Source organism: Amblyomma americanum, chromosome 5 (genome assembly GCF_052857255.1).
Source record: "Amblyomma americanum isolate KBUSLIRL-KWMA chromosome 5, ASM5285725v1, whole genome shotgun sequence".
Classification (NCBI taxonomy): domain Eukaryota; kingdom Metazoa; phylum Arthropoda; class Arachnida; order Ixodida; family Ixodidae; genus Amblyomma; species Amblyomma americanum.
The window spans coordinates 209,749,244-209,761,958 of NC_135501.1; the positions used below are offsets into that span (position 1 = coordinate 209,749,244).

Genomic DNA, 12,715 nt, shown 5'->3' on the forward strand with positions numbered 1-12,715 from the left:
CCCGTGTGAATACCCCTTTACATCCGTAGATCCCTGGGAGTCCTCGTACTACTCCTGATGCAGCAGTTAAGCGATGCGCCACTGCCCTGCGATGGGAGGTGCTGCCAGCAGTGGGCCTTCTGCGGCCCAGGTTGCTCTACCCAAGCGGCCAATCATTAATTTAACTGCCACGGTGGACAGTTTGCTCACTATCCAGTGGGCAGGTTGTTATGATGCAGCGAGATCACGTGACCTAGGTTGCTCTCTGGGGACCGCTTGCCTGAGCCATGCCCGTGATTTTTCGCTCACTACGCCGACACCAGATTTTCTGGAGAATGGACCTTCAACGCTATTGTGTTAAGAAATGTGTTGATTAAAACATCGAACTGCAATTGGTAGCTATGACAAACTGAACTGCATGACTTTGTCCTAGGAAAGTTCCATGTGACAAAGGCATGAGGTATAAACCAAAGAAGAAAGACTGGGTTGAATGGGAGCATATCCAGGGCTCATATATTCAGGATGAAAACACCCTGACCAGTGTGTAGCTGGCGCCACATAAAGCATGCATTTTAAACCCTTACCCAACCCCGCTCCAAGAAGACTAGAACGTCTCAGCAGCAAAGTGAAAAAAAATTTATAGCTTCACTGCTAAGTAGCAGTACATCCTAAGTTGTGATGTATGTATTCTTTTGTGTAAGCAGAGAGTTTAAGGCAAACAGAATAACTGAAGACAAGGCGGATTGTAATGTCAACCTTTGCGAGAAGAGGCAGTCTTTTGTCGCTCATCTCTGTCAACCATGTGGCTTGAGCACCAGTATTTCTGCAAGTGTTGTTTATGTTTATGCTAGTTTATTTGGTTACTTAGCACAGGATGCTAGTATGACTAAGCTAGCCTGGAAATTGTACCTGATAATACTTCGATGCTGGCTTAGTCCGGAAGACATTTGTGTATTTAATTGCACTACACTGACGATGCACAAGGCACACCTGTTTGTCCGCCGTGCCTCTGTGTCCATCATCATTATAGTGCAGTTAAGTGCTCAAAATCCAGCCCAGCGTCTGTTTTTGTTAAAGCTTAGAACATTTTATTATTGGTATCAAGGAGCTACTAATTATGCCGCACTCACTCAGGCTTCAATTCCAGCGGCTTCATTTTCAGTGTTGCAAAACTGGGAAGCGCTCCAGCAGCGACTTCAGGGCACATTATGACATACTGCAGTTTTTGTGGCGCAAGGTGTTCCATGCTCTCCTAGTTGGTGTATATGTGAACTGTTATTTCATAAGCAAACCACTCCCCGCATTGCCCTGAGAGGTTAGATATAGCGTGTGTGTAACAACTCTTGCTTCAGTCACCTGCCACTAATTGATCATTTCGAGTGCCTGATCACCGCATGCCCTCCTCACTGTGTGTGCAGATGTCCCGACAGACTGGTCAGACCATGCCCTCTGGTGGCCAGAGCAGAACCAGTGGCTCACACGCACCAAGTCGACACTCGACCAGTGCGGAGTCATGGCCGATGCCTTGTTGCACTTCACGCCCATGCACAAGACACTGCGAATCCAGTTCCCCGACCTGCGCATCATGGATGTGCGGACAGACTTCTCAGTCAAGACCTTCTCGGCCGTGGTCAAGGTCTGCAAGGAGCTAGGTGGGCACTGCATGTGTTGTTGATGGGTATTGGCATGTTGTGCAAGTTCTCGCCTGCTTATTTACGCGTCTCCATCTGCTGAACTCATCTCCAGTTCGAAAAGGGATCGTGAGAACAAATCCAGGTCAGCCTGTGGTGACTGACTCGCATGTTCCTACAAACTACAATGATGTCAACCCTGTTTTTACACGGATCTCTGAGGCTGGGCTACTGCGTCATTCACTGCCTGATGGCAATCACAGAGCCTTTTTCAGCCTTGGTGCCACAAATTCGAATCAAATGATGAAAACAGAGATTCCATTTTTAATTAAACTTTCTCAGTAATAAGCGCATGCTTTACTGCGAAATAAACAGCATAGCAACAGAGGTGAACAATAGACCTCTCCGTGGTGTAAACAGTGTGACGTCAAAAAGGTGTGGCCCTATGAGCAAAATTGTAGACATTCAGTCCTGAACCAGTTTTTCTTGTGTGGAGTGCTCCCCCACCGCCTTTCTTCTCCCGGCGAGAGCCTTCTCGGTACGGCGCATGTTTTGCCCATTGGACCAGAAACACATGCGCTGATGACGTAGGTCGAGCAGTCTATTGATTTTGACTACCAACAGAAATTGAATGGAGCTGTCCTCAGTGTACTTTTAAATTGAAGTGCCATGCGAATAGCACTAATTCCCTCTTTTGGCAAACTTGGTGCTGTCTCTCCATTCAAATGCCTCTGAACTGAGCACACGTGATAAAAAACAAAGAGAGGTGCATTTTTGTCAGATGTGAACTAAGGCTACTCTTAGAAGTGCAACTGTCTTTGTGCTCGGGGTCTTCTTATTTCTGTCATGCAGGCATACGGCACCCTGAAGAGCTGTCCTTTTGCCGACCGTTGGTGAACGAACACCTCAAGCGAAACTACCGTAACATTGGCTGCAGTCCACGCCAGCGACCCAAGGAAGGCACCGACAGCATCCAGTTCAACCGTTCAAAGGGCGCTGACAGCAACGGCACACTTGATGGCACCCTGGGATCACCACACCACTCAGTGAGCAGGCTTTGCTGCTTCTCCTATTATTATTATTACTAAGAACATGGTACAAGGTCTGTCCGATTCCCCTTTGCTGCCTGAACTAGTTCTGTTCGTGCTGCACGACGCCATTCTTTTCAAGCAAGCGCAGATGTCGTACAGACCAAGTTCAGTGAAACTCTGCACTTCCTCGACTGCCGGTGCCGATTTCGCACAGCAGCAGATGACAGACTCCCTGAACCCAAGCATGCAGGGATGACGACGACGTCATCCAAGCAGTCAGCTTGCGAATGCATGGTGCATTGCGTCCCAGGGTAGCAGATAACGACAAGGCATGTCTTCTCTGCACTCATCAGTGCAAGGCCTCCCACGTCGTTTGGGAAAAAAGGCAACACTTGAAAGGAACCGACAAGAGTGTCAAACATGCCATGCGAGAGGCGGAAGAGGCGCTTGACCTCAAAATTCCTCTTCGCCCATGTACAGCAAACGACTGATGCCCTGAAAGCACTGACAGTGCACCAGAGAAGGGATTTGCATGACCTTTGCACTTTGGCGTTTGTGTCTGTTCGGCACTGGTGAACTGGTGCTGCCTGAGTGCGGCACTTTTTTGCAGTGCCATGAACTAGTTCACACTGTGCAAGGCAAATCAGATAGACGCAATGTTGGATTTGGTAACCACAGCATATTGTGTTCTCCCTCAACACTGGGATACCATTTCAATATGTCCAATAAAAGATGTCGTTGGAATGTGACATGCCGGCTAAGTTTCAAATCTCAGCAGAACTGCAAAGGGCCTTGGGAAGCAAGCCTCACATGCATAGCCTCTTGCATCCTGTGCAATGCTCAAATGTTGAAATCTCCTTGTGTGGTGGAACCAATAGTTTTTCACTGTCCTTGGCAAGGACATTAGAAGAGCGCATTTGCCTTCCCATGCTAATTGCTGCAGGTGAGGAACACCGCTGATTCATTAAGTGCCATCAGAGCCAAGATTGGCTAGTCAGAAGCCACCTTCTGAACTGGAAGAGACCGGAGATTGCTCAGTGAGTGTGGGAACAAACACTAGTTAATGACAAGCTAGTCCAAAAGGAAGAAATGGGTTTGGGCAGGGCATGTAATGTGAAGGCAAGATAACCGCTTGTCCTTAAGGGTCCTTAACGGAGTGGATCTCAAGAGAAGGCAAGCATAGCAGCAAGTGGCAGAAAGCTAGGTGGGCGGCTGAGATTAAGAAGTTTGGGGAATGCGGTGGCCACAGCTGGCAAAGGACAGGGCTAATTGCAGAGACATGGAAGAGGCCTTTGCCCTGCAGTGGGCATAGATTATAAGGCACATAAATTTAAGCACGAGCTTTTTGCATGGCAAGCCTATTGACTGGCATGGGGGCAAATTGTGATACGTTAAACGCAGATAGAAATTGTTCTGTTGCACCTAGTTATATTCCTTTCTGCCCTGTTTGCATGCAGTCAGTCACACACTGGAACACATCAGGCTTCAACAACGGGATCCCGCCAGGACTGAACGGGAGCTTCCTGACCCCAGACAGCAGCTTCAGCTCCCAGTATGAGCTGCCGCTTGCCCAGAGCCCCAACAAGCCGCCACAGGACATTAAGGCGGCCCTGCTGAGGCCCAAGACCCTCGTCGAGAGGGCACGCCTCAATGCTGGGTGAGTCTTCGTGCCTGTGCATTGGGCACAAAATATGTTCATGGGTTGTGCCCTGTCCCACTTCGATTAATGCTGCAACACCACAGCTTAGTGCTCATGGTACTCTTCTGCCCCGCAAGAAAGATGTTTTACTCCCACTCGCAGTACCAGCATTTCAGTGGAATTGAGATGCAAAAAAGAAAGAGACTGTCTACACTAGGCTACTGGTTAGACGAAACATGAGAGCCACGAGGTCCCTGCATTTTTCTCCCACAGCTTCTTTCTCTATTCTTACTTTCTTCATCTCCCTTCTTTCCTGCTTGTTTCTCCTCTTTTTCTCTCTTGCCATGGCTTGCAGACTTGTGCGACAGGTGCCAAGGGCTTCAGTGACACGACCACTCAGAGTGGGGTTCTAGGAACAGCTCACCATAAAATAAAACATGTACAGTCAACTCTCGATAATTTGCACTGGCAGGGTCCAAAAACGGCTGAGCTTTTTCGGAACACTTGATGCTGATGGGCCAAAGCTTCACTTCAAATACACTGCCAGTTCAAATTAATGAAAGTCCACTCCGTTTAGATAATGGTGCATGGTAAAGGAAAGTGCAATGGGTTATTTATTTATTTTATTTCAAACATACTGCTAGCCTCTTTCGCAGCATTGGGTTACAATATGATGTTTCTAGACACCATCATATTGAATTGGACCTGGAGCCCTGCAGCAGATATTAGCTTTGGCAAATGAACATACACGAGCTCCCGCTACGATGATCCTAAACTAGCCCAGCGAGAACATGCTGTCAGGTAGTGTTGTCACACAGGCTATGAAGAGCTAACATTCAGCAAAACCAGAGTACAGAACTTTGAACTGTACCAACGATCTGTGAAGTATTCTCGGTGATAAGATAGGCTGGCATGCTCTGACAGATTTGCAGATATGTTGCTTTCCCTCTGGTACTTCTTTGTTTGCAAAGGCTGAAGTCATGAGTATAAGCCGCCACGGTGGTTCAGTACTCATGGCGCTTGGTTGCTGACCCGAAAGACACAAGTTCGATCCCAGCTGCGGCGGCCGCATTTCGATGGAAGCAAAATGCTAGAGGTCTGTGTACTGTGTGAGATGTCAGTGCAGTGTCTCTCATAGCCAAACCTTGTTTCCAAACACATTAACAAGAGAGCATGTTCTGTTTCCAGTTCCAGACATAGTAGCCATAAGCCACTTGCAGATAGCAAAGCTATCTACCACTCACCTGACCTCATCAAGACTGATCCACTAGTACATTGTCCGGTTATTTTTCGTGAGCCACAAGATGAAGTTATATTCGTGTGCAACAATTGCATTGCCTGTTTTTTTTTCTCGCTCACCTTTTGGCTGCTGAGGCTAAGGCCAGATTTTGTGCCTGCAGCTTCCAGCAAAATGCCAAAGCATTGTTGTACCATTATTTCAGTGCACGTTACAGGGGCCCAGCTGGTGAAAATTAAACTTGAGCCATCCGCCATGCCTCATAGCATACAGTGCTGCTTGGGCACATTTTGCCACTGTATGGCGAATTGGAATTCTGACCTGGCAGCTTTGCCAGAGAATATCAGAGTTCATCTACATGACCGATGCGTCTAAAGACCTGTTCGCTTTGTTGTCTCCTTGCTGCTTTCTTTTCTTCTCTTGCACGTGAACAAGAAGCTAGCATTTGCAAAAGCCACAGGGTGCCTTGCATTGAACGTCGTTCCTTGTGCTGCCTGGCTCATGTTCCTCAAATAAAACAGCAACGATGGTGGCTGTGTGCAACCGCCCATGCTGCCGCTTATGTGGGCCGTTGGGCTGTGCACTCTGAGGAAAGACAACAGGCAGAAGGATGAAGTTGACAGAGGAAGAAGAAAAGAAAAACTGAAAAATGAGGTTTGCATGCTGGCACAAGAGCTCCACTCCTTCCTGTGGAGAGTTGGATGAAAGCCAGCTGGCATGGCAGAAAGTACAAGAGGCAAAATAAACGCTACGACGAGCTTTGGGCACTTTGGTCGGCCTCTCCATCTGCAGTGTGCTAACAACAGCTTGAAAAGACATGGCTTGGTTTACGGGGGACACCACGGCTTCATTGTAGACTGGCCCAGAAAGAGAGACTCGGGCAAATAAAGGAGCTCGGTGCCTGTCGCTCCGAGCATCGGTTAGATGTCCTTGTGGCTGTGCAAAGCAAACGGTGACAAATCTCAAGATTTGTTTGCTGCTCTGATGGGTGATTCAATCGACTGAAACGTGTGGTTGGCGCTCTTTGCTTGTTCTATACAGTCGAGCCCACATATAACGGCCCCACCTAAGACGGACTTTCGCTTATAACGAACGAGACCTGCATGACCGCCAAATATACATTGTTTCAGTGGCACAAAATCACATGTATAACGACTGTCATTAAGCCCTCCTGATTGGTTACAGCAAACGGACAGCGTAAACCCGGCGCTACAATGCGAGATAACCTGCCTCCGGCCCCTTTGTGCGCGCGGCACCTGGTATGTTTTCCCGAGCCTCATCGCAGGCGAACTGCCCACCCCGTTTCGTGCCGCTTTGAAGCGAGCTACCCTTTCTGCACCGACATGCCTTCTCCGCTGCTACCCTGTCCTCACTCTCTTGCAAATCCGCATGTGGCCTCCGCGATCAACCGAACTGCCACCGGTGCTGATCGCAGAGGCCACGCTCCGTGCAGCAGGCCTTCCGTAGGAGCCAAGAGGTGGCTGCACTGATGCTCACGGACGCCCCTCATTGGTCTCTCCGCTGGCGCTGTGCGTCTATATCTTCAGCTTGATTGCCTGCCGCCTGTGCACGTTGCACGTCTCCCCCCTCGTGCGCTTTTGTCACTCTTGTTGAAATCTCGGGCCCTGGTTGTGATTCGGGATGCCGGATGGGAACACCGTGCCCATTTCCATTGTATTCAGCGGTAGAGATGATGAAAGTGGCCTGGGCGTAGGCGATGGCCACTTGCCAGCGGAACTGCTCCCCAAGGCCGGCTTCGTCAACACAGTGTCTGATGCCGAGCCTGATGCTTCGGAAGATGACCAGCCCGGCGGCGAGTTGTGGCAGCGCGTCGTCAACTCTGACATGGGGGTCATGGTTGGAATGATTTTATTTCTGTCGATGACGACGCCGACACCGCGGAACCGTGCACGGACGAGGGCATCGTTTCTGAAGTGCGGGACGAGAGTGACGCGGAGAAATCTGATGAGGACGAGGAGAGCCTCAGACAACTTGTCAATGCCAAGGGCCTCGGCGAAGAACACGCTTCTGCTTTAAATAAACTGGAAACCTCCCTCATTGGATCTGCGCTGCAAAAAGAGATGTCCATCACGGACTTCTTCGCAAAGAAAAAAATTTTGTGTTTTGACAAGCAACTGTCTTCAAAGCTGTGGTCCACTTACTACGAACTTCGGGGTATAACAAACGGATGCCCCGTGATGCTCATGTTCGTTATAAGCGGGCTCGACTGTACTGCTCGCTGACATCACTCCCATGGCCCCTGCAATGCACTGTTGAAGCTCGAATGAATTTGCTGCGCTTGTTTACAGCGAACCACTTCTTCTTGTTTGTCTTTCCTCATTGGCAGCATTTACGTTACAAAGTGCCTCTGCCAGCTTATTTGCCATTGTTGATTTGACACGAAAGACTTGGCTGGCTTCGTGCAAGAATATTTTATTTTGTCAAAATATCTGGCTCCGATAAAGTGTGTGCCACACTTCATTCCAGCCTTGCAAAGGCTTTACTGTAAACTCAATGCTTAGCAATAAGTTTGTGCTGCATCACAACTTCGTTCCATATGTGTCTGCTTAGACACTCTACTCCAAGGATGGTCAAACTGCGGCTCCTCGCAGGTCCAAGTGCAGAGGCACAGTCAGCAATCGGTGCATGTATGGAGCTCACTGTTACCACCTTGCAAGAAATTGAAAAAATTGCCACGCTCCCGTTTATATGTGGCTCTTCAATAAAAACATTTATTTTCTTGGCTCCTTGCGCATGGCTGTCTGGCCACCCCTACTCTAGTTGCGGTCTATCATATCGGGCGCTCTGCCTTTTGCCTCATGAACAGAAAAAGAGTCCTACACCATACGAAGCCAAAGGCTGCAAAACAGCATTGTCGTAGCTTGCAACAACTGAGTTAGGGTGTTGTGCTTTTCATTCTGCATTGCTGCATGTGTGAGTAACTGTACAGTCAACCACAAAACTTTGCGGGATGCGGGTGCTCGAGGAGAATCCTTGCAGCCCAGCAGCCAAGGAATGCAGCATTGCCCCCAGCTCCTCACACTTGCTGGCACTGATTATTTCTTTGCCCACATGCGCCAACTGTACATAAACACAGTGGGACATAACAGGGACAGTGCATTTGACTGCATGCAGGTGGCTGGACTCATCGCTGTCGCTGATGGAGCAGGACGTGCGGGAGTTTGACCTGCTGCAGCTGCGCTACAAGTTCTACTCGTTCTACGACCTGAACCCACGCAAGGATGCTGTGCGCATCAACCAAATCTATGAACAGGCACGCTGGGCCCTGCTTACTGAGGAGATTGACTGCACTGAAGAGGAGATGATGCTCTTTGCTGCACTCCAGGTGTGTGTGTGTGCACCCACGTGCTTTGCTGGCAGTTTTTTGTTGTTCTAATGCAACAGCATTAGGAGGGCCATGAAGGCAAAAAATGTCCGGTGGTGTCTGTGTGAAGCTTCCACCTACACCTGTCCACCTCTCCACATGTAGGGGTGGGGAAGGACAAAGAATTTCTAAGAAGAAAATGATTACTTAGACAGCAGCAGGCCTAGATGCAAAATATCAGCCTCCCAAAGAGCTGTCTATGCAAAAACGAGGCTTGCGCTAGCTATTCGATACCAGATTGCTCGGGAAGAGCACCCTGATCCACCTAAATACATTTAATTTGCCAATACGTCCTTGCCAGTCATTCAGAATTCACTTTGTCCCCGTCTTGTGCAGCTCCAAGTGAACCTGCAGGCGAACAGCTCGCAGCCAGACTTTTCCCAGGGTGAGGATGACATCGATGCCGCCCTGACTGACCTCCAGGTGACCCTGGAGGGCACGGCCATCGCCAGCGAGACCTCCAACATCACCCAGGTGCCCGAGCTGCACAGCTACCTGCGCTTCCTGAAGTGAGTGTACCACTCCTCTTACTGAACTTGCTTATGCGTTGTGACTACAGTGCTCTGAAGGTGTGTGCATGGCACATATCGTGCAGTGCCTTTCACTGACGCCATACTTTTCAACACGCATTAGCAGCAGCCAGTCTTCTTTACGGCACGGAAATTGACATTGCGCCTCTGGCTTTATGGTTACACGCAGGCCCAAGCGATTCACGTTGAAAGGCTTCAAGCGCATGTTCTTCATCTTCAAGGAGACACGCATGTGCATCTACAAGTCTAGGGAGGAATACGAGGGCGGTGGAAGCCCTTCATATGTCATCAACCTCAAAGGTGAGCCCACACAACCGTGATGCTGCAAGTGCTTAACCTTGATATGAAATAAAATGTTCAAGCTGTGTTTAGAGCATCATACACGACACAGGCGCTGCATTGTAATACGTTTTCCAATTCATTAAATGTTCTGCTGCCCGCAACTTGTCGCACAACTGTGTATGTGAATTAATGAACTTGATTCGCTAGGCAGCCTTGCAGTGGCAATGATATACAGTCAAATTAACGCAACCGGTTGACGGTCAAGGTAAGATTTTTGTGCATGGGACGGCAAAGCATGTGCGCAGTAGACAGAGCATTTGCCGCCTTCGCAAATGCACATGTCTGTTTGGTCAGTCCCTTGTGGAACAGGCACATCTAGGTGCATGCAGATGTCACCAAGATGAGCAGTGTCATCTTCCCAATTCTGCGGCATCGGTGGTGGCTTTCGTGTAACCAGAGCTGCAATGCTTGACGCACTAGCTTGTTTGAGCAAATGGAGGAGCAAGCATGTTAAGGCATCAGAGTCTGTTTGAAGAGAATTCAGATTAATATAATTATTTTTTCCATCATTCCTACAGGTATCCACAGGCACAATATCATCAAAAAGAAAATATTTCCCATGATTTTTTTGCAGATTCATTGGGAACTAACTACCTTGGGCATAATAACCATCGGTCAGCTTTTATTTTATTTAGGCCATGGTTCTTCAGTGCAGTCCTATTTATCTGCACTTGATGCCTTTGACGCCAGATGCATTTTTATACCGGTTCTCATCAGATACTGAATATGCTCGTGTAAAGGATGCACCTCTGACTTGGGGAGAAAAAAAGCAGCCAGAAGAACTGCTTCATGTGTGCAAAATTTTCTCACGTGGTAGGTTACGCTGGGAGCTGACAGCAGAAATATGTTATGTCCGGGACAGCTGAATAGCTAAATGTCTGATAGCTTATTCTTTGTGGTCTTGGACTAAGCGAAAGCCCGACTCGCCATGCATTATGCAAAAATGCACCGTACTATGCAGAAACCATGACAAAGGTTAAATGGTTGAAACAAAATGTACCTAGAAGATCCTTATGGTTTGCCTTGTTACATGCAAAATACAGTAGCCGAGGGAACAAAACGTAAGTGGTTATAGACGAGATTCTTTTAACACCAGTCGCCATCTGTCGGCGCGCGCTGCCCGGTGCACTGCGGGTTGCGCCGGCGCTGGCACTGCGCGCGTATAACGCGTGTTTACGTGTTCTTCACTTTTGTCGTTGACGCACGCCACCAGCTAACATATGTGGGTGCGTGCTGTGCATCACTATTTATTTTCCCTCTACCAGACAGTACTATGGTTGTCTGATGCACATTATTACTCGTTAAGGTGACATCCAAGGGTAGCCGACGAGGTAGGATACGGAGTGGAAACCGATGCTTATAAGCAGATTTCTGCGATGGCGTGTCATTTGTTGCCGTCTTTTACGTGCGCTACCATCTGATAATTTTATGCATCACAATGTAGATTTACCGATTTGACTCGATGGTGTATAGTGGTGTGCAAACAATAACCTGATCGGCCAGCTGCAGACTGAAGGTTGTCCAGGCGAAGGGTGTGTTTTTAATCACCAGTGCATCTTTGGCATGCATGCGCTCAGCTTCCTATTGTTGCAGTTAAACACATTTCATGCACAGAAATGTAAGCACAACCGCTGTCAATTTAAGTTGCTATTCCTGCATGTATGTCTGAGGGATAGGTGGGGTGAAAGGCTGACCGCAGTATTTTCCTGCTGTTGGCACATATGTCTGAATCACTGCAAAATATACACCATTTTATTACGTTCTATAACACTTGGCAAAACTGCTATACGATGCTGTCACACGTGCCAAGACCTTCCGAATAAAATTTAAACCAGACTTCGGTCCGCAGAATTCGTGAAAGCTGGCTTCTCTGCTAATATTTATTCAAGCTTTCATAAATTCAGTGAAAATATATTTTCCTGCGCCAGATAGCATAACCACGACAAACTTTGTTTTTTGTTAGCTCTGCGACTCAGTTCAGCTCACAACGATACTTTGTTGATATAACTAGCGCAGCGCACCACCATTGCTGGCGACAACAGTTTTTTGGGAGCCCTTTATGGCCATCAGGAACGATTAAGAGTGCATTGGTATTGAAACTGCATGCTAGCTATACTCCTGATGCTTCATATTGACCAAAAATGTTTTCTCTGCGATGGAGTACCAAGGCGGTAGCAATTGCACGAGTGCGTTCTAAGCGCCGGCACAATTAATGTAAATGTTAAACTAAATGTCATGATTAAGGCATCAATTTTGTCCCTTTGATAACGCGGAGTTCTTGCAGCACAACCGTGCTGTGGAAATATGCTCGGCAATGTTTCTTTAGCGCCCAAAGAGCAGTGAATCGCGGCTACATGCAGGTGTGGCTGCGGAGCTGCTGCAGCCCCGCAGTCCTCAAAGAAACGCCTGCACCACAGTGTGCCAGTCGGCTGAAAATGGCCACTTTGGAGAACGGCTTCAGATTCTGGTCTATAGTTGCGACAGTACAGGCCCAGATTAGCTGGGGCAACTTTTGACCCTTCATTCTTAGTAACTGAGCTGCTAGTTCCTCTCTCTTCCAGGGTCTGAGGTCACCCCTGACGTCTACCTCGCCCAAGGAAAATACGGCATTCGCCTTGAAGTGCCCGGACCCGAAGGCATGACAGAGTACTGGCTTCGCTGCGAAACGGTAGGCGCCAGTTTTGTGAAAAATGCAGTGCAGCTGCTGTGCTTCTGTTAGTCATGACCTTGTTACACCTGCAAAAAAGTGAGGAAGAAAGATTTGCTGACCATTGCAGACTCAGCTAGTTCCTGCTTTGTCTCCTGAGACGGGTGTGCGCTGAGAATTTCTGCCCATTGTGGCTAGATGATTTCATTGTGGGGTGTGCATCATTAGCGTTGCATGAATGGCCACTTTCCCCCTTTTGTGACCTTCCACAATACAGGCTGCACAATCATATTT

At 48.3% G+C, this 12,715-nt stretch overlaps 1 protein-coding gene across 3 annotated transcripts in view; it reads left to right on the top strand.

Annotated features, from left to right (window-relative positions):
• Window positions 1–12,715, top strand: part of LOC144133577 (unc-112-related protein-like) — a 35,249-nt gene that overhangs the window by 16,096 nt on the left and 6,438 nt on the right. For all 3 annotated transcript variants that reach the window (XM_077666760.1, XM_077666761.1, XM_077666759.1), the window contains exons 3-9: window positions 1,398–1,631; window positions 2,463–2,656; window positions 4,099–4,298; window positions 8,653–8,863; window positions 9,239–9,411; window positions 9,602–9,732; window positions 12,336–12,442. In XM_077666760.1, the coding sequence (XP_077522886.1) occupies window positions 1,398–1,631; window positions 2,463–2,656; window positions 4,099–4,298; window positions 8,653–8,863; window positions 9,239–9,411; window positions 9,602–9,732; window positions 12,336–12,442 (1,250 nt within the window). The remainder of the gene's footprint in view (window positions 1–1,397; window positions 1,632–2,462; window positions 2,657–4,098; window positions 4,299–8,652; window positions 8,864–9,238; window positions 9,412–9,601; window positions 9,733–12,335; window positions 12,443–12,715) is intronic.